The 26,234-nt window shown below is 39.1% G+C and overlaps 1 protein-coding gene across 48 annotated transcripts in view; it reads right to left on the bottom strand.

The window, feature by feature from the left end:
- The window catches only part of RBFOX1 (RNA binding fox-1 homolog 1), a 2,636,561-nt gene that overhangs the window by 215,038 nt on the left and 2,395,289 nt on the right, over window positions 1-26,234 (bottom strand). For 3 of the 48 annotated variants that reach the window (XM_039490598.1, XM_039490600.1, XM_039490601.1), the window contains one exon: window positions 4,242-4,312. The exons of 38 other annotated variants lie outside the window; for them this stretch is intronic. In XM_039490598.1, coding sequence (XP_039346532.1) covers window positions 4,242-4,274 — 33 coding nt within the window. In that variant the 5' untranslated portion in view covers window positions 4,275-4,312. 7 more of the 48 variants (XM_039490596.1, XM_039490595.1, XM_039490602.1 and 4 more) reach the window with 7 other exon arrangements.

The following is a 26,234-nucleotide window of genomic DNA, read 5'->3' as shown; positions in this document are numbered from 1 at the left end:
TTTAACGTAAATGTCTGCAACAGTCTGGCTAAATGGTCTGACCATAATGAATACATTATGACATTGAAAAAAAATATCTTCTTACAATACATGTTTATGAATTTATTTAAATCATGATGTTACAGATAACAGTGTCAGGGGACACCAGTACCTCTGCAGTATCGCCAGAGAAAGGAATTGGGGATGGCTATACATATTCCAAAGCCTCGGCTCAATTTCAGGGGCAGAACCAAAACAACCCTGAAAACCAAAGAGTGTTGCTCTGGGTCCAACTAAATGTTTTGTTTAACCCCAAACAATTCCCCCATCCTTTCTTTTTTTATTTCATCTTGGGGTGGTTTTTTTTTTACTCCTTTGATTTAGTATTTTAAATTAGCTCAATTGCTAAACCAAACACCATTTCAAAACAAAAAGTTTAAATATTTGGTTTCAAAATTAACTTTCAACTTTTTTTTATTTTGCTTTTAAAATTTTGTTGCCTCAAAAAATCTCTTTTCTGGCTAATTTACTACTCATCGAAAAAATTTCACCTCGCTCCAAAAAAAAAAAAGCCCACTGAACCTCTGTCAATGAGGTCCAAGGGGAAATATTATTTCCTGATACTGAAAAAGTGATTGGTAAGGCCAGCCGCATTCTAAAAAACCCAGCTCCTATTCTAAGAGGAGGGAAAGAGAACAGCTAACAGGTGCAAGAGGCATTTGAAAACCCTAGGAGAGTATAAATAAGTGAAGGAGGGGGCACGCCAATTGATAAGCTCCAACCCGCCGGGTACTGCCAAAGAGAAGACAAAGGGACCCGCAGAAGGGAGGAACCAGCCCCTGACTTGCCCAGCATGAGCTCTGCCCCATCAAGACACTGTGATGTCTGGTCAAGATCATCCTCATTCCCCACTGAATGTGCAAAAGTAGGGAGGGAAGGGAGGATTATGAAATATTCAGCCACATTCCACCGAACACGCTCACGCACGTGCACATGTATTTTTTGTTTTCATTAATCCTTGCACCCGCTGGCTTCAGCAAAGGCCATTGCTACTACTGAAATACAGAGGTAATATTGTGGAATTTCACATCTAGGAAGATTTCCAACCAGTTTCAGCTAATTCAAATAAGCATCTAAATATGGAAGTGATTATTTGAACAGAACAGGAACTCAGAACCTTTGAGGATTCACTAAGCTGTATATTACAACAGCCCTTGGTTACATATTACAGGAGAAAAAAATGCATTTTTCCTAACTAAACGGCAATATGCTATAGTGAATTAAGCATGAGACACTAGGAGTCAAACTCCTGAATGTGAATCCCATCTCTTCAACTAATTTAGTGTGTGTCCTTGGGCAAATCATTTATACTTTCTGCCTCACTTCATCATCTTTAAAATGGAAACAATAACATTTACATTCTACATTGCACTGTGTTGTGAGATTACTTCATGATTGTACTATGCTTTGAAAGTGTAAAATAATGGTATTGTTAGTATTACAAGTAAAAGCCAAGATGAAAAGTTAAGTATTTTTACACTAAAATGTGCAACAATTTAAGTTTAAAGTCTGGGAAAATACCTTGTACATTCAATTTAGTAGAGGAACGTATCTACTTATTCCATTTTTTTAAATAAAAATTTAAACTCTTTTTTTTATTTCTTTACCTAATACTCCCTAATAATTATTAAAAAATAGTGATTGTACATGGCCAAAATGCACACTAAAGAAAGTATGCACACTAAAACTGGGCAATGATTGGGTTTCTTCATGTGTCTTCACAGGTAATAGCCATTACTGTGAATTTTTGTATTTGTTCAAAGTTCTATGTTTAAACTGTAAACATTAAATACTTTAGGACAGACTTTAGTGGTAGGAACCAGGGAGCATGGAAGCTGCAGCAAAAAAAATTTCTTCTACCTACTAAATTACTTTGACTGTATTGCTTTGAAGCACAGTAGCTGGTCATTCCTGGTCCATAAGTTATTCCTTCATGTCGGTTGTTAGACATGGCATAATAGTCAGCAGATATTAAAAAAAGAACAATAATGGCAACAAAGGGACCAACAGCTAATGTTCAGATGCTTTTGATCTACTAAAGGTTTTTATACTACCTTGAGTTCTAAAACAGATGTTGCTGAGACCCCCACTGTTTCTCATTAACACTGACAGCAGTTCCATGAGACCCTAATTAATATCTGTACCATTCACACTTAGTGCTAATTACAGCTAATATTTAATTAAGAGCACTGAGCTTTTATATGATTTCTTACCAGCACCTTCAAACATTTCACTACAGTACTGCCATAAAATGGCATACATACAATGAAAATTCAGGCACTTTAACACTGTTGAGAGTCTTCTAGCTCAGTCATTAGATTTGCTAAACTGAGGTTTTGATTCCTTTATTAAAGTGGCACCAGCCAAAAGTAAGGAAATAGTGAAGGGTCAGCATATAAATAAACCCCTATATATTCAGGGAGAAGTGGAAACTTGGCATGCCAGGTATCAGCCCATGTGTTATTCTTTCACTGAACTTATTTTTGTTTTAATTTAAAAAAATATATAGTTGTCCACTGTAAGATAAAGAAATTATATGTGTGGGTGTGTATGTACATACGCATACTGTTGTAAGCCAGGAATTTATTATTATGAAGATCATGATAATAATGCTGAGATGTTCTGATTTTAAAAGCAGCTACTGCACATGCCATTATAAGTGCAAGTTTTTTAGTTTTAAAATTTAGTCTAAATAATCTCTATATTTTGGATCCATAATGAGTATATGCATATTCAAAGCACATAACATTACCATAATGCATTAGCATGCCCCATATGATTAAACACATTCTGTAATATTAAGATACATAACATACAGATTGGTTACTGTTTAAGATGTGAATTCATATTAAGGTTAACACAGTGGAAACTAACAGATCTTTACTTATACTGTTGTGAAATGTGAATGCCAAATCTAGACTACAGAAAACTGATCTAAATTTGAATGGGTCTTTGTGAATCTCAAGTTATCCTCTAGCCCCAGAGCATATTAACTGGGTATTTTAAAATGACATTTTAATGAGAGTATTGAAAACAAAATAAAACTGAAAAATGGAATCTACCAAGTTATTTTAAAGGTATGAAATGTTCCTTAAAGTGACAGGAAACTCCATTCTTAATTTAGACCATGAACTTAGGCACTGGAGCAGCCTCAAAACAGTGGGTGACAGTACACACACAATGTGGAACTCTAACTAGGCACAAGAGGGTAGACAGAAGTTATAGTTTCAGACTTAACTCTGAATCTCTTTACTTTTATATAAGTTTAAATGACCCCTTAATGTTCATTTTTGTATGTGGTTTAATAAAGTAGTAGTTGGCAGCTGAAAGAAGAACAAAGGAAGGCAGACAGTCAGGCTCTGCTAAATGTTTTGGCCTGAAATCTAATGAAAACCACATTTCAGCTCCAAAATATGCTTTACGTGGCAGTGTATAAAATCCAGTTTATTGCTTTTTGCTTAAATGCTGAGCTATACCAGAACAAAAAAATGCCTTAGTATGATATAGGCAAGTGAAGGCTTTCTAAAATCCCATAGATGATTATACTTAAAACAGAAAAGATCAGAATTTTAAAATATTCCTATTGAGTATCTCAAATCTCCACATTCTTTTTCAGCACTATCTCTTCTGCTCTGAAAGGCTTTTATAATTAAAAAATGCATGAAAAGTGTCAAAACATAATAAAGCAAGCTTGTCATGTTTATACACAAAAGACAGAGCAAAGAAAATATTATTTATTCAGTGTTCCTTTTTAAACACACATTCACAACATAAAACTGTATTTATTCATGAAAAACCTTTAAGGTTGCCCACATTTTAAAGTCTAACTAACGGTTTACTGTTTTTTTTTATTCTATTTTAGTTTTATTGTGTTCTGTTTCTTTGGCAAGAGATATTTCACATTCAGAGAAAGCCTCTCATACTGTAGTTAAATGAGCCAAACTGCATCATATCCTCAGGGCATGGAAACAAAGAAGAAAAATGCAAAATTACTCTGTAAACCTGCTGGTTATAAGAACGGCTCAGTTAGACATATCAAGCACAGCAGACACACATAATCACTGCTGTAGCTCGCCTGGCAGAATGACTTAAGCAACAAAATATGTATTAGAGGAGGCTTGCATGCAGTGGTACAGTTGAATAAAAGAAATGCCCTTGCTTGACTAAAATCAGAGTTTCAAGTGAAAATAAAGTGAAAATACCTGCTGCACCATCCTGCTCTCTTTATCCTCCATAAACTTAGCAGCTGCTCTAGTCCCAGGCCATGCAGCATCTGCCCAAAGCAAGCATCAATTATGGATGAGGGCGTGTGAGCTATGTAATGTGTGTATGAGTGTGGATGATAGGGGTGTTGAAGGAGGGGGAGCTAATGCAAGCCTTACTGACCTCCCACTCAACATCTGACTGCTCCCAAAACCTAATCCAGATGGGACTCTTTCAGTTTGCTAGGCCTCGCCCCATCAATCACAGCAGGCCACTCCTCTGTCTCCTGCTACTAGTTATAGAGTGCACCACTGAGCAGATGATTACACACAGAAGAAGAAAAAACACAGCTTGACTACATTAATAGCTGTTTAAAAAACATTAGAAATGCTACTTTGTAAGTTGCCGTAAGCTGAACATTTTCATTTTTAAAATAAGATGATTGTAGTATAAATTATGGAAAACCCTAAACCTCCAGTACTTTGTTTTTTTGGCAACTGCAGTTTATAGGGGAGAGAGAGAGTTTAATCTTTCCTACAATTTGAAAAGTTAACAGCAATAAAATTTGTGTTTTAAAGTTGCTTAATACCCATAGCAAACATAGGCAATAAAAACTATTGTCTATTTTACATTAAATTTACTTTACCCTTTCTTTATAATTGAAATGGTTTTGCCATCTTTATTTTGTGGTATCCCTCCTGCCCACCAAGGGAAATATTTCAGAAATGCTTCCAAGCTTTACTTTTGTGCGGCAGCTTAAGCAAGCTAATACTTCACTATTAAAGGAACTTGTCTAGATACTCTAGAGGTAGTCTCAGAAATGATTAAATTTCTAATTAAAATCACATAACAGAGAAGAAGGCTAAGACAACACAAAGAGCCCCAAAGAATTCAACTTTACTGCCAATCTGTCACAGGCTGTCACCGGATTCAAGAAGTTAGAGGCAGGACTGAAATGCAACAGGTGAGTTTTTATTTACAAATGTCCCAAATTCCCAGAAAAAAAAATCTGGATAAACAGTATTAACTGTATCGTTATACTCACATTCCAACACAAATACACTGGGTTTCTTTAACAATGCAGGATAATTCTTATAGATTTGCCGCTAGCACTTCCTACTTAAGGATAATAAAAACAGCTGCTTCAGGTTTTTCCACAGGGAATCAGACATCCAGCCTCATTGGACCAACTGACTAACTCTGCAAGCTTTCTCTCTTGCCGTTTAATAATACGACTGGGCCACTTGACTTGGACCATTTGACTTCTCAACCAAATTCAGACACAGAAAATTCTGTAACTTCCTCCCGTTCTTGGAAAGGTAGCTGCAAAGCCAGTTCTGCCTCATATTTCACTTAAAAACAAACTCTTTCCCAAGTAAGGGTGTTCCCAAAAGGAAAGAATGAAAGGGGGAAAAGAACAGTTTTTCTTGGACAGAATCAGAGAGAGAGAGAGAGAGAGAGAGAAGAAAAGAGCAGGGGGTAGCCGCAGGGATTTGTATTATTTCCTTGAGTGATGGTACGATCTCTTTTCTCCACCAAACAACCTCATGCACAAGAGACAAATATGTTCCCAGTGTCCTCTTCATATGCACCATATTGCACCCTGATAAAAAGCCTGAATCCCAGCTACCAATATATGTCCAATTAGTAAATGAATTAGTGCCACTGCTCAGGACCATTTTATTAGCACAACCATCTTTTTTTGTGTGTACTGGGTATGGCCATATGGCAATGGTCAACAGCAAACAGGGATTATTCTTCCAGGATGCAGTACCAGAGATTCAGTTGTTCTCTCCCTTGAGTGGCACCTTTATGTTACTGGTAATTTTGTATGTTTTTCTTTTAGATATGCTTTTCAGCTAAAAAGTATGGTATGTACCTCTCTCCAATTTGGCTATGTTAAACTCCATGACCCACCTCAACATTAAGGGTGCTTGGGAAATAAGAGTGGAATAGAAATCTGAAGCATTATATAATCTCTGAAAGTATATTTTATATACCCACCATGATGATGGTATCTCTTCAGTTCTTTATTTTGCTATGTTAAGTGATCATCTGTCCATGGGCACATGATACAAAAAAAGCTCATCAAGTGAATTATCTTTTCAAGTGATTTAGTAACCCAGCAATAAATTTAACCATATGGGGCCAGATCCCACAATGTTTCGCTGGCACAAAGTGGCTGTGAAGTTGCCCTATATAGGAAGGCCAAAGAGTCCCTGGGTGTGGGGAGGGAGGGACCATGTTCACAGAGTTGTGCTCTGGTGATTCCTAGCTGGCATAACTGCCCTTAGGGGCTATGCCAAACTAGCTCTGTTAGAGCAATCCTGTGACTATTCTAAAGTTGTGCTGGCAGCCAAATCAGTCCCTGGCAGCACAATAAAATCAGGGGAGTACAACGGGTTTGTTGGCTACTTTTGCACCCTTTCCACCTGTCAGATTTTGTATCAGAGTAGTGGGTCCGCTGTATCTAGCTCCAGTCTTGCAACTCAGCTTATGTCTCCTCTTAACTTCTTCTGTTGGAAGGACAAACCTCAGACTAGTGCTGCCCTACATTTTAGGTTTTTAAAAGTACATTAATGTGGCATTTTTAAGACTTGGCATTTTGGGGACAACAAAGACTTTTTTTCTACAGATAGGGGCTTCCTCTCTCACTCACCTACCACAAGATTTTTTAAATTTTTTTTTTACACTTTTAAGCACAAATTTGGTGCATTTCAAAACTAAAATTTTATCAATGTATTACTGTCAAACAATAACATAAATTTTTCAAAAAAAAACAGCTGCAAAGAAGTACAGCATGTTCTGCTCTGCACTAATTCTGTCAGTGCTACATATCTCTGACATGGAATATCAGACATAAACATTTCCTTCCCTAGTGCAATGGGCTATTCCGTGAGAAACCTTTCAGGGAAATAAATAATTGTTTTCCAAAACAGAAAGAGTTTCTAACAGCAATTTAAAGGAGAAAGGAGGACTAATAAAGAATTACAGTACAGAAGGATTTCTCAAAGGTATTTTCTCTTATACGATTGTCATAATTATACATTGGCCTTCTGTAGCCTTCCATCCAAAAGATCTCAAAGTTTACAAACAGTAAATTAACCATCACAAAAGCCCCATGAAGTATAGACTGTGGCAAAGCCAGGAATATAACCCAGATCTTTTGACCCCCCCGTCATGGGTTGTTTTTTTTTTTTAAACCCACAAAACTACAATTCCACTTAACTGTTAGGGTGGTAGTTCCACCTCACTAAACAGATCCTCCCAAACTGTCTTTTTGATATATTTTGATATGTGGATAAAAAGGAATAGTGGTATTTACAAGTCTGAGATAATTGATTTAAAGAAGAGAACTTAAAGGAGAGGCTGGGCATTTTTTGCACAAAAGAAAACAGAGCCTATCGTAAAAATTCACATCTGTACTGAGGTAAAGTTAATATAAATATAGGAAACATACATGCTTAATACTGACCTTATTCCGAATGTAAGTTCATTATACAGAACAGTCCAAACATAAAATAAAGCACATATTAACAAAATCGCTTTGTCCCTATTCCTGCATTTTAGACCTCATTTGCATAGCCAGGATCATGTTCCTTGGTCATAGCAGGGAATGAGCATGACAGGGGCTCTAGACTTACCACTGCTCAGCGTAACAGGCTTCACATAGCACTTGATGTGATTTGCATCTGCATGCAGCCTCCATTCACAGATATGCTAGAGCACAGTGCACAGGGACCATGCAGTATCCATCCAGACCAAATGTGTGCTCTTGGCTAACATCACATAGCTAAAGCAACCAGTATTTGTGCATGAAACAAAACAAAGTGGGTTTTAAGTGGGAAGAACCTACCCTCTTTTCCTCAAGAAAAAAAAAACCATGCAGTTGCCATTCATGGTGGTAAAGGACCAATGGTTTGATCTAAGTGCTGCATAATCTTGCTCAGAAAAGATTGGTCAGTGCTGTTCTCCCCTAACTTGTACAACTGCTGGAACTCTAATTTAATGGTCATGTTAAAACATGCCAGGTTGTCCGATAGTTTTACGTGTGCAAGAGGAATTTTCAAGATCTGACCTACTTTTACTGCATAGTCAGAGAACTACAATCCACAATGTAAATAATTTTAGTAAGCTTTATGTAACAGAAGTTACTTATATTTTTGTCTTTAGCCCCTCTGGGCTTGTTTCTGTGGAGAGCAGAATTCCCACTGAAGTCAACGGATTGAATGGGGCTCAGGAGTAAACCCTTGAAATCAAGAAAAGATGCAAATGGTTCATCTGGGTAATTCATTTCCATAGCCACAATAATTGCCAGATGTGTGGCTTCAACAAAGTTAGCTCACAATTTCCCATGATCTTTCAAGGTTCACATTATTTTTCATACCACGTACACTTATTTTGCCCAGCAAGATCTGAATGGCAAGAAAAGGCACTAGCTACTCTATGAAGCCCACTTGCTGCCCTCAAGGAACTTCTCTCAATTATTTGAGATGGGTTTGGCAGGCTACATTAACACACTAAATAGCGATTGCTTTTTTGCTTTTATCTACAATCACAGAGTTAAGAAACTGGCATCCTCTACACTGCATATGAGTCCACAGCTGTTCTATGAACTGAGAGCTGTAATGTGAACAGTGACATGTCTTACTCAATTATCTGCCACATTTACTCACTATATTTCTACAGGTGTAGAAAGGACACTTAATTGACCATACTTACCCCATATAAAGAACTATGATTTAGTTTTAATTCTCCTGTAATTTCCATCACATCTGTAAACCAATAGTGAACACCAGTTAACTGCATGTAAACTTTCTAGTTCTCGCTGTATTCTGTTGCACTAAAGTTTCATATCTCCTGTACACTGCTATACTGAAAACGAGACACACGAGAATCACAGTAGATATAATACACTTTTGCTCATTTTATTCCTCCACATGAGGTCTAAGGCCCCAATTCTGCAAAGATTTACATATGTGCTTTACACAATGGGAGTAGTCCCACTAAAGTCAAACATGACTACTTAAGGTGAAGAATGTGGATAGGTCTTTGGAGGATTATGGCCTAACTGAGTCTCTGGGATGGCATGTCTAGCTCATTCACCTTTCTGTTCAAGGATTGACATGTGCAATATTTACAAAGGGTGCAGGGCAAAGGGGAGAGACTAATTGGGTAAATACAAATCAAATCCAGTTATAAATGTATGTATCCAAATTTGACAGACTTGTCATGAAAGTAAAGAAGGAAATGTTATTTACTCCTTCTCATAACACAAGAACTAGGGGTCACCAAATGAAATTAATAGGCAGCAGGTTTAAAACAAACAAAAGGAAATATTTTTTCACACAACACACAGTCAACCTGTGGAATTCCTTGCCAGAGGATGTTGTGAAGGCCAAGACTAAAGCAGGATGCAAAAAAGAACTAGACAAGTTCATGGAGGATAGGTCCATCAATGGCTATTAGCCAAGATGGACAGGCATAGTGCCTCTAGCCTCTGTTTTCCAGAAGCTGGGAATGGGCAACAGGGGATGATCACTTGATGATTACCTGTTCTGTTCATTCCCTCTGGGGCACTTGGCATTGGCCACTGTCGGAAGACAGCATACTGAATTAGATGGACCTTTGGTCTAACTCAGTATGGCCACTCTTATGTAGGTTATTCACTAACAAATACTTGCAATGCAGTTGAAATAATACATTTTAAATTCTGTTCCAGGTAGACCCTAGCATCTCAGTTACAATTTTCCCCTAAAACAACTTACTGGATGGCTCAGGGGATTGTGAGGACAATACTAATTTCTTGTTTTTACCTGCAGCTCTGTCAATTCAAAAAGGCTATGATTAACGGTTAAGCTGTTCCCAATTCACAGTTGTTAACTGTCCTACATTAGATTAAATTAATGTTTTCTTATAGACAAATTTCATTGCATCACAAAATACACCATCATAATTGCCAACTTTGTTAGCAGTATCAACGCAGAGGCCAATGAATGACCATAGATACTTAGGGTAGTTTACTCATGCTGTTCTTGTTCTGTAGACACAGTATTTTAAATTTTTGCCAATCTGTTACTTTTCACATACACAAAATTCTCTTAGTTAAAAATTCCCAAGGAATATGGGTGTTGCCAGTTTCACAGATGGGCAACAAACATGATGAGAAGCATGGTAAAACTTCTGTATAAGAAGAGAGTGAAAAGATTGCACCTGCTTAAATTAGAGATAAGATGAATAAGGGAAAATATGATAGAGAGACACACAACTATGAACAGAAAGTAAATTGGACACTGCTAGTTAACCAACCTATCTCAAAATACCAAAGGAAGGGGGCATTTGCTTAAATTTAAAAATGATAAAAGGAAATACTATTTTACACAATGCATAATGAACCTGTAAAACTCACTGACATAAGACAGCATTCAGGCCAAGAGTTTAGTAGATTTTTTTTAAAGATTATACATTTAAATGTGTTATTTGAACATCTGCAGTTAAAACAGAAAGAATAAATTATAGATGCAGATCATATAAAAACCTATATTTAAAAATGTTAGGGTTACAAAATCAAGCACTTTCAAGTTAGGATATTCAAAAAGTAATGCTGCTCAGGCAATCTTAATTCAGGTCTTGGAGGGTTCATCTACACAGGGATAAAAGCCCCACGATCAGCTGACTCAGGCTCATGGGTTTTGGGCTGTGGAGCTAAACATTTCTGTGTAGGCCAGAGGTTCTCAAACTGGGTAGTGCGCCCCCTCAGGGGGCATGAAATGTATTCTGTGGGGCATAAGAAGCTTTAGGGGGGAAAACTTACTGCACACATTCAGAGCTGGGTGGCCAGAGAGCAGCAGCTGCTAGCCGAGCACCCAGAGGTGAAGGGTGCATAAACTACTACAGACACAAAGACAGGGGAGTGATCAAATAAGTTTGAGAACCACTTTGTAGATGTTTGGACTTGGGCTGCAGCCTGAGCTCTGGGACCCTGTGATGGGGTATCTGCCCCACACTGGACTAGAAGGGGTTAACCTCAGATGGGAGCAGTGGAGGTGAGTCCTTCATGTGGCCCGGGCAGGCTCTGTGAGGCACAGTCAATAGGAGAGAGGCTGCAAGGAGCAGCCAATCAGGGCCCAGCAAGCTCTCATAAATGTTGCTCCAGGGCAAAGCTGAGAGCAGTTGCTACTGTGAGCCCAAGGGGTGAGGACTGTGTCCCTGGCAGGCTGAAAGAAAGCTAGCACCACAGACAGGTCAGTTGCTGGCAGGGACCAGGGGAGCAAGTGAGAACTCCTGGCAGTCTGCAGAGATTGGGCAGCTGAGTGCCCTAAGGCTTGAAGAGGACACTGCGCTTCATGACACTGTGAGAGGAGCTGCAGGCAGATGCAGAGATGGAGTAACTGTGTGCAAGTTGTGTATAGGGGGTGTTGGCCTTGTGCTAATCCCCAGAGTGACCAAGAGGAGGCACCAGTCCAGCAGTGAGTGATGAGCGCCGAGACAGACCCTTCACTCTCGCAGATGTTGAGATGAGTTCCTGTCTGCATCCTGTAAAACTTGCCCATACCGATATTGCCCTGGCCTCTTCTTTTGTCATTCAGTGTTGAACGCATTCTAAAACAATATCCATTTCCTCACCTTTTGGGGGCGAAGCCAGACTTTAAGGCACCTGCTCCCCTACTTGGTGTAAACTTTGCTTGTGCCAATCAGAAACGAACACAAACAGGTTTTGGGCCCCGTCCCCTATGACACTTCTATGATGTCATAGTTGGTACTTTAGGCCTGCCTGCCATGTGCAGGCAGGGAGAGGAGAAAGAAAAACGAATCCTGTGTATCCTGTGTACACCCGTAACCGAGCCTGATCACCTCGAAGCCTCTCTCTCAGCTCACGTGTTTCAAACAGAGCTTCTACGTTTGCCGGTCGTTATGCGTTGGTTTGTATTTGTAAGTATCAGTTATTACTAAATGCTGCATCTTTGTTTATAAATATTGTTAGTAGATATTTTAGTCATTGTGTGTTTTAAGTTTCATTAACTCTATTAGCTAATCATACGCTCCTCCCTTACCCCTTGTAATTATCCCCAATAAAACTTTAAATTGATTAATTTTAGTGTGTGTGTGTGTGTCTGCAGTTTGCATCGTGACCCATACTCTCCTTGCATCCCTTACCAATATAGTCTGTTGCCACGTGCAGCCTGGTAAATAACAGGCCTGCATTTTCTTTCGCCCCTGCGAGTCCGTGGCAATCTACAGCAGAATCCCATCATCAGGCTCCAGCCTGAGTTCAAATGTCTACACAGCAGTTTTTCAGCCCAGGAGCCTGAGATCCGTGAGCCAGAGAGCGCTGATCTGGGCCAGTCATGGGATTTTTATCCCCAAGTAGACACGCCGTGTGTGTCTAGATTATTATAGTCTTTAATTATATGATCCCATACTATTTTTTCCATACGACAGACAGTCTTCATGGAAAAGCTAGTTCTTCGGTATTTCTTTTTATCTTCATCATGCAGTATGTGGCCCAAGTGCTTATTTACCACTCCTCATCCACACCCTGCACAGGCAACTTGTTACCTTTTGAGTGCTTGACTTTGAAACAATTATTATTATTATAATACAGCATGTTTTAAAAAAATAAACTAAAGCAGAGAGCCTTGCACCCAGATTTGCAAGGGTGTTTAGGAATTGCTCTATTCACCAATGCAAGGTCTAAAGACCAGATTTTGAAAGTTATTTAGGCACCTAAAGAAGCCGAAGATAGGCATCTAATGGGGTTTTCAAAAGTACCTAGGCTCCCACTGGAAGTTAAGCACTTAAAATCTGGCCCTTAGTGTCTTTTTGTTGACAGTTCTTAGTACAGACTGATTTAGTTAATGGATATATTGTTTCGTATGTGATGAATTAATAATCCCAGCTATCTCTTGAACAATTTCTGTTTTAATAATTATTTCAATGAAAAAAAAGGAAAGAAAAAATCTTGTGGCTCTGCTAACCACATTAGAAGCCAGAGTGCAAAAAAGAAAAGGAAACCTGAATATTTTGATGATTAGTGCGCACACACACAGGCCCTGTTCTGGCATGAGCCTAACTTTAAGCATGAGTTTCCTGATTAAACTTAACTGAATTAAGTAGGGATTACTTACATACTTACAGTTGGTAATGAGACCGAGGTATTGCTGGATTGTGGCCATGGTACCTGAATGGGTCCGGCTGCAGGATAAAGTCATATATTCTCCTGACCAACACATGGATTTTATAAGCCCTGTTGGCCGTTTTAGTTTTGGTATTACTATTGCAATTAATACAGGACTTTGAAATGTAATTCAGACCGAAATCAGTTTTGTCATTTGGTTTCATTGTAAACTAACAAAAAATGTAATTTAAAAAAACCTTTTAAAAAAACCCACCAGAATTCAATTAAAATAATTGTCAATGGTGCACAAGTATCATCTCCAAAAACCTGATTCCAAACCATTATTTTGGATACAAATGTAAATAAGCACAGTAGCTTCAGCAAACTGCCTAGCAGACATTAGAGAGATGAGTTGGGTCAGGTAATACCTTTTACTGGATTAACTTCTGTTGGTGAAAGAGATAAGTTTTTGAGCTACACAAAAGCTTTTCTGTCCCAAAGTTGAGTTCTGTATAGTTCGAAAACTTGTCTCTCACCAACAGGAGTTGGTTCAATAAAAGATATTACCTCACCCACCTTGTCTTTCTAATATCCCGGGACCAACACGGTTACAACACTACAAAAAAAAAAAAACCAAAAAAACCAGAGTCTACTTTACAAAACCGCCACCAAATTTACCAAATTTCAATGCAATTATCTCAGGACATTCTGCTCAAGGGTAACACGAGATTAGCAGGTCAGTGAGTGTTGCATGTCAGGAATTAAGGGCAATAGGAAGGCTATAAGGGGCAGCTAGCACAGCATCTCTGTGTTTCTTGCCTCTCTCTAGACAGAGTAATCGCTCCGTAACAAACCCTGATTTACTCTCCAAAAGCAACAATGGCCAAAGTTGTGTTTTTTTTCTCAGCCTTCACGACACTTAACCTACGCTGGATCATTTTGGACAGTCAGCAGCGCAAAGAACCACAAAAACAAAGAATCCCTACACAGTTCACTCATGATGTAGGTGAGAAAGGTTCAGGCTTAAGTGGAGCCAGTGGGGTAGATCTACTTGTAATCCCATCTGTTCTGAAATAAAACCAGACGTGCGGCCCTCTAGACATTAATAAGATAAATGAGCAAACTCTGCTGGTGTGATTTTTCACCACACCACACTTTGTTGGGTCCCCTTCAGTCTTAATAAATATGAATAATACTTGGTATAAAATGAAGACATGCCAATCTCTCTGTCCAAGTGAGAATGTTATTCAGAGACTGTCAATCCTTTCGATTGCAGGTTGCAATCTGATGATGAATTTTTTTAAAGGATGTATAATTAAAATGGAATTCACTGTGGCTGGTAACCTCCATGAACATCTACTACTATGTTATTGTTCATAGAGAAGATCACACCGACACAGCACTCTCATTGTGAATGACCTACTAATTCCTAAGTGAATTGTTTGTATACTGTGTTGTAATGGAGAGTACATGGTAATTAACACATTACCTAAGCAATTAAATCTTTTAGTTTTGGCATCACATGCAGATTAAAAATCTGTGATCTAATAAATATAAGGGAAAGAACCTTACTGCTCATTTCTAGTAAGCATCTTCCCTCGAATGGATGTTTGAATTATCGCTAACATAGATTTCACTGGCACCCACACAAGTGTCTTCATTTTCATATCTAAAAATAGCTATAGCTCTACTTCTGTATCGCAGTTGCACTTAAAAAGCTTTGATTGGTCTGTTTAATATTGCCGGTTCTACTGGTATTAGCCATTTTAAGTACACAGAATAACTCTCAAACCAGTAAAGTAATCTTTCAAAATGGAAGAAACTTTTTAAAATGTGACCCCCACATGTTGACCAAGTATCCTGGCGCTCTTGTGAATTCAGGGTTTAGCCACAATAACATTACCTATTGATTGCAAGGCACAAAGAGTCAGGATTATGACTTGAATAGAGTTTTGATTAGAACTAGTCTGCAGTTATTCCTATAGAATCCAACATGATTTTGTAATATCAGTAATTGAATCATTCTAATTTTTCCGCTGCTGAAATTGGCCTGAAAAACTAGAACTATTGAATCCTATAATGGGTTGGGCTGGCTTCACTTTTATACTGTGTGTGAACTCAAATCATTCAACATCCATCTCTCTTTTTTATTTAATTAATTTTAGTTTTCCAATACTTTTGTTGCCTGTGATTGAACATAGATGACCCGATTTGAGATGACCACATTGCACAGCACTGCTTTCTTGTTTGTACTGGAAAGAGCAGCATTCATTTTTTGGCACTGTGCTGAAATTATGGAACATCATGTCTGATGCTATTTACTTTCTAAGATTAAAATGACTATCAAAATATCATTGGGCACAGGGAACAGAGAGATTGGCTTCCTGCCTCAGCTACACTTTGTTATATTTGTTTACCACTGTGATCATTTGTGTACTTCAATTAATGTTTATGTTAAGATGATTTTATAGCCTTTATTTATGAACAACTATTTGTTTCAACAATGTTTGCTGTTAGCAAAATAAACCACAACACTAACTGAAGGGCAACTTTGCTCACTGCTTTTGCTGAGGTGATAGGCACTCAAACTTACTGATCCAATGCTGCTTTTAAATACAGGGTTTCCACACACTGTCAAAACATCATGAAGGACTCCAAATACACAAGAATCAATTTAAAGAGTGAATCTCTTGTTATAAAGAAGTGAAGAGAAACTCTTGAATTGCTTCAGTGTAACTGAAAAGTGTTTTGCTTTACTATACTGCTTGGTGAGTTCCACTGTGCTTATCTCCTACAAATGCTGCTATTATTACAGGTAGCAGCATAGTGTGGTAGATAGGGCATAGTAATGGGAGTCAGGGGACCTGGGTCCTTTTTTCACCTCTGCCAGAGATGTGTTTTTGTGACCTTTGGGAAGTCATTTTACCACTCTGTGCCTTAGTTTCCTCATCTGTAAAACAGTGATAATGATACATCTGCTGTTCTTTTTACAGTTCGAAAGTGTAAAGAGCTGCATTCAAGGGAATTCTTTCTTCCAGCACTTCCTCTCTAGAGCTACTGCTTTAGGACTTACACACTCTTCATGAAGTCAAAAACTCACAAAGCACAATTATTATAGCAAACTGTTATGTAAATGAGGGGCTCAGATGGTAAAGGTGCTTGACAAAGGTAATATACACACTGCTGCTTTGAGAAATATGAGAGTTTAAAACAAAATGAATCATGGGACTATGCACAAGAAACTGCACCCATCTTATTTCTAACTCTCATGTTCTTAAAAATGCATCTGTAAAATTACTGCTCAAACCCATTTCATGTGGCATTTAATACATAGCACAGAGGAAGATTTTATTTGGAAGGAAGTATATTCAGAATATTGTTTTAAATGTACAACTGTGTAACAAACACTGCCACTAATTTCCAACTTAGCCTCGAATACTTTACTTAATTTTTACCTCATGTGCACATTCTTTTTTGTTTCCAAAACAAGATAGCACTGAAAAAATAAATTCAAACACACACTATTTCTTAAAACTAAACATTCTTTACAACATCAATTCCAAACCTTAGTTTTTACGTGTTGATAGTCTATATTCACTTATTTTGGGAAGGCAGAGTAGTAGTTTTTAAAAACTTGCTTTAAAACTTGTGAAATCAACTGTCTAGTATTTAAACTGGAACAGTTACACTTCAAATAAAATAAACTATCTGAAAATAATTTTAAATAGTTCAGTATTCGCTAAGTGTACAGCTAATCAGATAGAGAACATTGCAATTGCTTTAGTATTCAGGCAGCTTCTAGCTGCTAAAGAAATTCAGATTAGATGGCTATATAAAATTGATTGCTGGTAGGTATTCAATCAGAAAAAGTGGTTCTTTAAAATAGTACAATCACATGTTACGGTACATCACTCGTGTCAAGTTAAATTTAATCATATCAGCATACTTAAAGAAAAATCCTGAATACCTGCTCATATCCCCATGCCAGGAGGGACTACATGAGACTTTATGAAGTCTTTCCCTTTTAGTTAATATTTTGATGTCTGTATAGAACTATTCTGATATGCAATATATCCCACAACTAATCTATTACATTGTCTTTTTTAATGTATGCTTGGCATAACTGACCTCATAGCGCAGAATGTGCGCTGTCAGTTACTTCTGTTCTTCTAAAGACTGCTCCAGTAAGGGATGAAATGGAACAATTCCCTTGAAGTAGAAAATAGGCATAATCTAGGTGCTGCTAATTTTCTTGGAAGAAAAGCAAAGTCATCCCCTTGCCCCTTGTTAAACCACCTACAAAAAGAACAGTAATTTATGCTTGCTAATGCCCAGAGTCTCAATTTTCCTTGAAAGACTTAGGCCTGGTCTACACTACACAGTTAGAGTGAGGTAAGTTGCCTTGCATCGACCTAGTTGTGGCAGTGTCTTCACTTAAATTTGGGTCTCGCTGACCTAAGTGCCTTTCTACACCAATTTAGTAGAAATTTACCTCCGTGAGCAGCATAGAGTCATGGTGGATGTAAATAGGTAGACACTGCATTGCTTACATTGACTGATACTGGCTTTCAGGAGCCATCCCACAATGCCCCACACTGACAACACAATCAATAGAAGCTCTCCTCATGAGGGTGTTCACCACTGACACAAGGAGCCAAGTATGCTTACATAAGCAATTTAATAACTGCGGTGACTGTATACCGACATAAGTTAGGTCGACATAATTTTTAGTGTAGACATAGCCATAGGTGTGTGAAGAGGATGTGCTGTATGTTATTTGCTGGAACAGACAAGAGATTTGTGAAGTATGATACAGAAATCAGTGTGTTCTACTGTAATAAACTCACTTATTTCTGTACAGGTGAAGAGGGCTTGGGCAGAACAATAAAAATTCACACTAATTCCTTTGCTACAATTTACAGCAAATGAGTCAAAGGTACATACTGTGGAGATGGCTAAAAAATGCTTACAATTCCTGCAATTGCAATGGAGAATTCTGTAGAATTATATGGACTCTTCACACCCTCCTTGTAGGATTCTGAAGGAAAAGATGGCCTGTCATGCTCATTATACACAGAGACTAACTTCAGGCAGGGAATAACTTGACTTCAATCCCCAAAACTCATTTTTTCCACAGTCTCTACAGCAGGAGTTCTCAAACTGGGGGTTGTGAGGTTATTACATGGGGGGGGGTCGTGAGCTAAAAGCCTCCACCCCCAAACCCCACTTTGCCTCCAGCATTTATAATAGTGTTAAATACAAAATAAAGGGGGGGGGAGTTAATTTAGAAGGGGGGGGGTCGCACTCATAGGTTTGCTGTGTGAAAGGGGTCACCAATACAAAAGTTTAAGAAACACTGCTCTACAGGCATCACCCTTCAACACCCCTCATAGCCGCTATAACTGAAGTCAAGATGGGATAGAGACATGGATGTGTGTTAGATATCCACTTTAAAGGAGTCTTAACCTACTTAAGAATCATTTTGTCTTAAATGGATGGAAACTCTGTATGGACTGAAAAGCCCCGGAAAACAGTGTCCAGGATATAGCCTAAGTCTAAAAGTGTGAAGTTTGACTAATGTTGTGCTCATCTGTAGTTATCGTTCAAAATCAATCTTATTATTCTGCAGACCCCGTCATTGGCTCCCTAATCCTCACACTCATCATCTGCCTTCATCTGCCTCTCATTTTATCCTATTCCCATCTTTAGCTCTCCAGGCACTCTTCCATATCCTCCCTCCTAATTGTTCCCTTTGTCTCCTCCTCCTCCACCCCACTTCACAAGCCTAATTCTCCACTGCTTAACACACTGTATAGTCATTATACCTGTGTCAAGTGAGTGTGAAGTGGATGTAGAATGCAAACAAATTGGAGTGGGAGCATTTTACACCCACTATGAACAGGCATAAATGACTGCAAAAGATACAAGGCCATAGAGAACCAGGGCCTATGTCTTCTTTGGTCACAAATAACCTAGAAACTTTGATTCAAAAGTGTTCAGTCTATTTTTGCCTCTCCTTTTTCATGTTCCAAAGGTCCTCTTTTAAATTCCACCTTAACTCCTAAAGGTCAGCTACTTAGCTGGTATAAACTGTTATTGCTGCATTGAAGACAATCTGGCCCTGTGGCTCTTGTAAAGCTTTCCTGTGTTAATCCATTCATGACTGGTGTTTCTTTATCTTTTGCACTGTTCTCATGCATCAGATCTGTCTGAGTTACTATTATTATAACTTATTTGTATTACCACAGCACCTAAGAGCCCTACTCATGAACCAGGACTCCACTTTATTAGGCACTGTACAAACACAGAAGAAGACAGTCCCTGTGTCAAAGAGTTTAGGTTGCAAATTATTCTGGGCAGGGACCTTGGGTGGCTACAACCAGTTTAATTGAGAGTGAGCAGCCTTTATGTTGTGGGCCATTTTAGTCCCTAGAGGGCCCAGGGTCAGAGGACTGGCCATATAGCTTAGAGCTTGGCACAGTTGAGGAAACAACCTCTTCTGAACAAACATAACAACAACAACAACAACAACAGTAGTTTGCTTTTGTTTTAGTTGGTTTGGTTTAATTTCCTGTGGATGAGTCAAGATTTTAGCAATATGGATTACTGTCATTTTTCAATGCTACTACTAGTATTTGTCCACTGCCTGCAATTTTGGAAAGCAATAAATATAAATAAAACAAAGGAGAAGAAAGTTTTGCATGAAGGAAATCTGAGATGATTAACTGGGGTCCTCAAATAAAAGTCAATAATTATTAGTATCTCCAATTAACAATGAAAATCGATATCCAAAACCAGTTTTTTGGTGTAATATATACAATTGTTTTGTATCTTATTAAGAAGAAAATTCAAGTTCATCTTCTGAAACTAGCCATGGCAAATTGGTTTAAATTTGTTATTTTCTAATTAAAAAATTACCACCTGAAATATTCAAGGTACTATCTTAACTTCATTTTGATGACACAGATCGAATGACCAGATTTAGGGTCTACCCCACACTTTGGAAGCAAATACATTTAAAACATCGACACATCACTGATACAACAAAGAAAACTGCATCAATATAGTGTATCCAACAGAGTAGATACAATATTATTAATACATGCTGAAAAAGAGGCTTAGCCTTGACTGTTCTACACTCAGGACCAAGAGTGAGGATTTTAATCCTGGTTCTGAACCTCTCTCTGTGTTTTGGGGCAAGTAAATAAATCTCTCTGCCTCGAGTTCCCAAGTCTGTAAATGGCATGTTAATGCACACCTAGGTACCAGGGATGATTAGGATATGCCTGGTTTAAATGAAATGATTGTCCACAGAACCTCTTCAATCAGTTTAAATTAAACCAGTGCACTCTCTCATTTTATAATATTTTTATTTCTCTAATCTGGATCAAAGATTTGTAAATAATCTGTATTATCCTTCCATACAATAATGTATTTGTTTTCTGTCTGAATTAGCTGTGACTCATCTATACTGGACTTCACATGCCATAATTCTGATATAAATATATAGTTATATAGTATGGCAGACTAATTAGCAATGTATTAGCTAATAAACAATTAGCTGGTACTTGGGGTGTAATGGTCAGTATTACAGTCCACTACAGATAACCATATTTGTAGTACAAGGTGTTTCAAATAACTTTTGAAATGTAATAACAGAAAAAGGCATGATTAATACAACTCTTAACCAACTCATTTGCAGCTATATTAGCTAAAAATGCATCACCAACTATTCAGTTACATACTAATTCCTATCTGGAAATAAGAATTCACGTAGTAAGTAGATTTTACATAGGCTGGCAGCAATATAAAGATTTGCTTCCATAAATATGCAAATATTTGGAACAGAGGGAGAATATTTATGGCTGTGTAAACATGCCTACCATATGTTTTTGGCAGAGTGCATTTTCATTATACCATATCCATTCAGGGGTCTATTCTCCAATTGATGTGCAGGTGGTTTACATGGTTAACTCTCATTAAAATTAATTCCTGCACATTAGTAGCACAAGATATATCGAAGTCCATAAATAATTATCTTGGACTAATATCTTTTTCCACTGCATAAGACAAAAGACCTCATTATTTCTCAGTGAATTAAATTCTGAGAGCTCTTCTCTGACATGGAGGACTGCCATGCTATGTAACTTGAAAAAGTCCCCAGTGATCATGGAAGCACAGGAGTAATGGCAGATTTTTCAAGGCAGGTCTGAGGCACATATTTGGAAGTCTGACAGCAGAAGAGAATTCCAAGTATAGAGTTCTAAGATTTTACCCACAGAACAGCTTCACTATAGTCAGAGGTTCAATATATTCAACTGTAAAAGCAGCAAAGAGTCCTGTGGCACCTTATAGACTAACAGACGTATTGGAGCATGAGCTTTCATGGGTGAATACCCGCTCCAATACGTCTGTTAGTCTATAAGGTGCCACAGGACTCTTTGCTGCTTTTACATATCCAGACTAACACGGCTACCCCTCTGATACTATATTCAACTGTGTACATCTCACTTCCAAATGTCAAAGCACTGAACAAATTTGGGACATAAGTGGTGGCTTGGGTGGACTCATACAGGGCTGAATTTAATTCTTTAAGAGGTAATTACTATACTGTGAAGATACCTGTCTCAATGGATTGCCTCTTTTTGTTTCATGTATCTATTTGTGTGTCTTAAAGAAATGTTTACATCTCAAACTTTAATTAGGGTTGCCAACTTTCTACTCCCACAAAACCGGACACCCTTGTCCCGCTCCCTGCCTCACCTCTCCTCTGAGGTCCCACCCATGTCCTGTCCACTGCTCACTCCAGCCCACCTCCCTCTGTTGCTCACTCTCTCCACCCTCACTTGCTCATTTTCACCAGGCTGGTTCAGGAGGTTGGGGTGCAGGAGGGGGTGAGGGCTCCAACTGGGGGTGGGGCCAGAAATGAGGAGTTCAGAGTGCAAGAGGGTGCTCCAGGCTAGGACCGAGGAGTTCAAAGGGCAGGAGGGGGCTCAGTGATGGGGCAGGGGCTTGGGACACAGGGGAGAGTGAGGGCTCCAGCTGGGGGTGTGGGCTATGGCGTGGGGCTGGGGATGAGGGGTTTGGAGTGCAGGAGGGTGCTCTGGGCTGGGATTGAAGGGGGATCAGGGCTGGGCAGGGGGTTGGGGCATGGCGGGGAGGAGAGGTTCAGGGTTGCAGGCTCTGGGCAGTGCTTACCTCAAGCAGATCCCGGAAGCAGTGTCATGTCCCCTCTCCAGCTCCTACCCAGAGATGCAGCCAGGAGGCTCTGTGCACTGCCTCGTCTGCAGGCACCACACCCGCAGCTCACATTGACCTCAGTTCCTGGCCAACGGGAGCTGCAGGGGCATTTGGGGTGGGGACAGCGTTCGGAGCCCCCCTGGCTGCCCCTATGCGTAGAAGCCAGAGGAGAGACATGCTGGCTGCTTCCTGGGTAGGAAGCACGGAGACTAGGAGGGAGTATGCAAGCCCCGCTGTGTGGCGCCACCAACCGGACAGTCAACTGCCCAGTCAGCACTGCTGACCACAGCCACCAGGATCCCTTTTCAACTGGGTGTTCCGACTGAAAACCAGACACCTGGTCACCTTAACTCTAATCTGTTGGCCCAAGCAGAGAACATTGTGGTGGAAGCAAGATTGCGCTGTAAAAAATTATGAATATGTTGACCTGGTTATTGAGCTGTTTACTACATTATTATGTTATGCTAAATATTGGGATATTTACTGTATGAATATGTTCATTTCATTTAATCCTGGGCTGTTGGGAAAAAAGGCAGCAAGCGGAACAATGGCTAAAGATGGCCACCCACCTGCCGACACTTAGGGGCAGTGCAAGAGCCATTTGCTTTGATGTTCTACCTCCGACCCCCTGAGAAGCTCATGAGACTTGTTTGTCAAAGGGAGAGGGGCGTTCAAGCTTGTGAGCACAGGAGAAAGCAGGGGGAGAGACAGTTAAGAGAAATAGGCTGTCCCAGATAACAGAGGTTTGGGGTGAATGGAAAAGGGAGGTCTGCTTAGGGTCTCTTCCAAGGGTCAGGACTCCGTTTGGTAATATAGACATGCATATATAGACTATAGACTATTTGTTGTTTTAAAATCCTTTTTCTCTAATGTTATCCTTTGTCCTTACTGTTAAGATTAAATTGTATCTTGGTTTAAGAAGGCTGCCTAGTCATCAGTTCTCCCAAAGTCATGAACCATGAAATCTGAATGCAGGGCTGTATAAACACAGTCAATACAGGGTGCTGTAGCTCACAGTCTGGTCTCAGAGGGGGAAAACCCTAGGAGAGGTAAAGGTACAAAGCCAGACACCTGAACGGCATGAGAGACCACAAAAGGGACCTGCCTATGTTTCTAGGGAGAAAAGAAATATTGATTTCAGGAGGGAGGGATAGCTCAGTGGTTTGAGCATTGGCCTACTAAACCCAGGCTTGTGAGTTCAATCCTTGAGGGGGCTATTTAGGGATCTGGGGCAAAAATTGGTCCTGCTAGTGAAGGCAGGGGGCTGGACTCAATGACCTTTCAAGGTCCCTTCCAGTTCTAGGAGATTGGTATATCTCCAATTATTATTATTATAAAACAGAAGTCAAACTCTGGATGGCAGTGGGGGTGAAAAAGTTAATGGTGAAAGGATTTCTTACCAGCTTCGTTTTGCTCAACATTATGAACAGCCAGCAAAACTGTACGGCTTTCTAAAGGAAAGGTGAGCAAAGCAAGAAGATGGTGACATTGCTATTTTGGATTGAAATGATTTGAGGCATGCTGTTAACATATAGTAATCTAGATTTACTTCTGGTACTGGATCTGTCCTGAAAATTGAAGTGGAAAACCTAGACTAGCATAATGGTTTTGGACCACTTACAGTAGAGATATCTAAGTTTTGAAGGGCAGCTTCAATAATGGTTCAATTGTGCTACTTCATGACAGCTTCAGAAGGTTGCACAGTCCCCCTGCAAACCACTTGGTCCAAAATCAGAAACTGCTGCACGATTACAGAAGTTTCAAGTCACAGCTAGACAGTGTGTCATTCTTTTAGGTAATGAGGAAAGCATCTGTCTTTAAGATGGAGGAGAAGCCAATCTGAAAGTCCCTGCCAATTTATTTTGGCTCCAGGAATCACAGAAAGCTCTGCAGCCTTCCATTATAGGAAGCCTGCAGCCTTTCCACATGGCATGAATATTCTAAAACAATAATTGGGATATGAATATAAAAAGGAGGCGGAATAAAGAGAGAGGGTGGTAAAAAAAGCTTATCTTCAACATAAAAGTAGGCAAAGGTGTTAAGATCACTAACTTTCAAGTGAAGAGACACACCACCCACTACAAACTAGTTACTTAATAGGCCGTTTCTGCTCAACAGCTAAGAGAGCTCTTTACCCTCCTTCCATCCCATTACCACATTAGCCTGTATTAACAGTGAGCTCTCATCTGGTAATACATAGCACCTCTGCCTGTGGGTATTAACACATGATGCAAATGAAGATGTAAAGAGGAATCAGCTCATCAATCACAATCACAGAGGGACACTGAGCAAGGCAAAAGGATTAGCACTTCAGGCCCACTCAGGTCTCTTTCCTATCAGCACTCTACTTTAATTAACCACCACCTCAAGTGCTTTGTTACCACTGAAAAGCTCAGTGTTGAAGGCTAGCTTTCTGTAATCTAAGTGCTGATGTTAATTAGAAAAGAGTAAGAGAAAAATGTACATTAAAATTGGTGGGATTCCCCTAACAGAAGTGATCTATACCTCTGTAATAAAGATTTGCCTTTCTGTGGATTTAGAACAACATGTTAAATAGCCTTTATTAAGCTCCAACCTTTTACTTTGAACCGTGGGCATATCATTGTTTTTTTCTTAAGCAAGCCTACATTTAAATAAGTAGGCTTCCAAACCATTGTTCGAATTTCACATGTTCTAAACCAAAGGGTGTTTGACAAAACCTTTTTCCCCTTCTCAAACATTACATTCTTTTTTTTTTAAATTAACAACATATTGGATGCTTGTCTTCCTATTTCCACAGACAAACACAAAAGCAGGTCATTAGACTATGCTACGCAATGCTCATTACAAGGCTATTAAAAAGAAAATGTTTTTAAAACAAACAAAAATCTTAACTCAATACTACAAAACACCTCTAAGATCCTAACTCAAACAAAAATGCACTGGTAGCCTTAGAAACCAACAAAACAAAACTGCAGACACATTTACAGCAATTTAAACAAAAATAATGTGTTTAAAAATAAGTTTTCTCCTTCACTTGCCTGCCACGTGACCTGACTTCAGGCTTTTGTGGTTCCTCTGCAGAAGCCGATGATATCACCAACACCTGAAACAGAGCAGCGCAGCTAGCTGCACTGCCATCAAGAGAAGCCAGGGACACACTGAACCTTGGATTTAACTGATAAAGTAACGGCTTTTCTAATTTTTAGTCTTGAAATGGAATGTCATACTCTAGTCAACATACATATTCTGTTGGGCTGAAATTCACCTCTATGCAGAGCACCACTGATATCTCACTTAGCTATTCTAACTGGGGTCAGGTCTAGTGGTGCACACTTCTGCATAGGGATGAATTTCTACCTCTATGATTTGGGATCTTCCCCATCTCAAACAATACCTTCACCTTTAATGATAAAGATTAGTAGTAGGTTTTAAAATCAAATTTATTATGTTATCCACTGATTGGCATTACAATTTATCCAGCTAACACTATAGACGGTGTATATACCAGCAAAAGGCCCAACATATTTTTTTTTGTACAAACAGCCGTTTGTACAACTGTTACTATATCTTTTTAATTTCAGTGGGAACAACGGTTTTGGAACAAATGGTTATTTTCTTGCAGTATATGAAACCCAAGCATTGCAGCATTAAG

This window comes from Mauremys reevesii, linkage group 10 (assembly GCF_016161935.1).
Source record: "Mauremys reevesii isolate NIE-2019 linkage group 10, ASM1616193v1, whole genome shotgun sequence".
Lineage (NCBI taxonomy): Eukaryota > Metazoa > Chordata > Testudines > Geoemydidae > Mauremys > Mauremys reevesii.
Note: the sequence above shows the minus strand (reverse complement) of the source record. Positions and strands in the feature narration are given on the sequence as shown.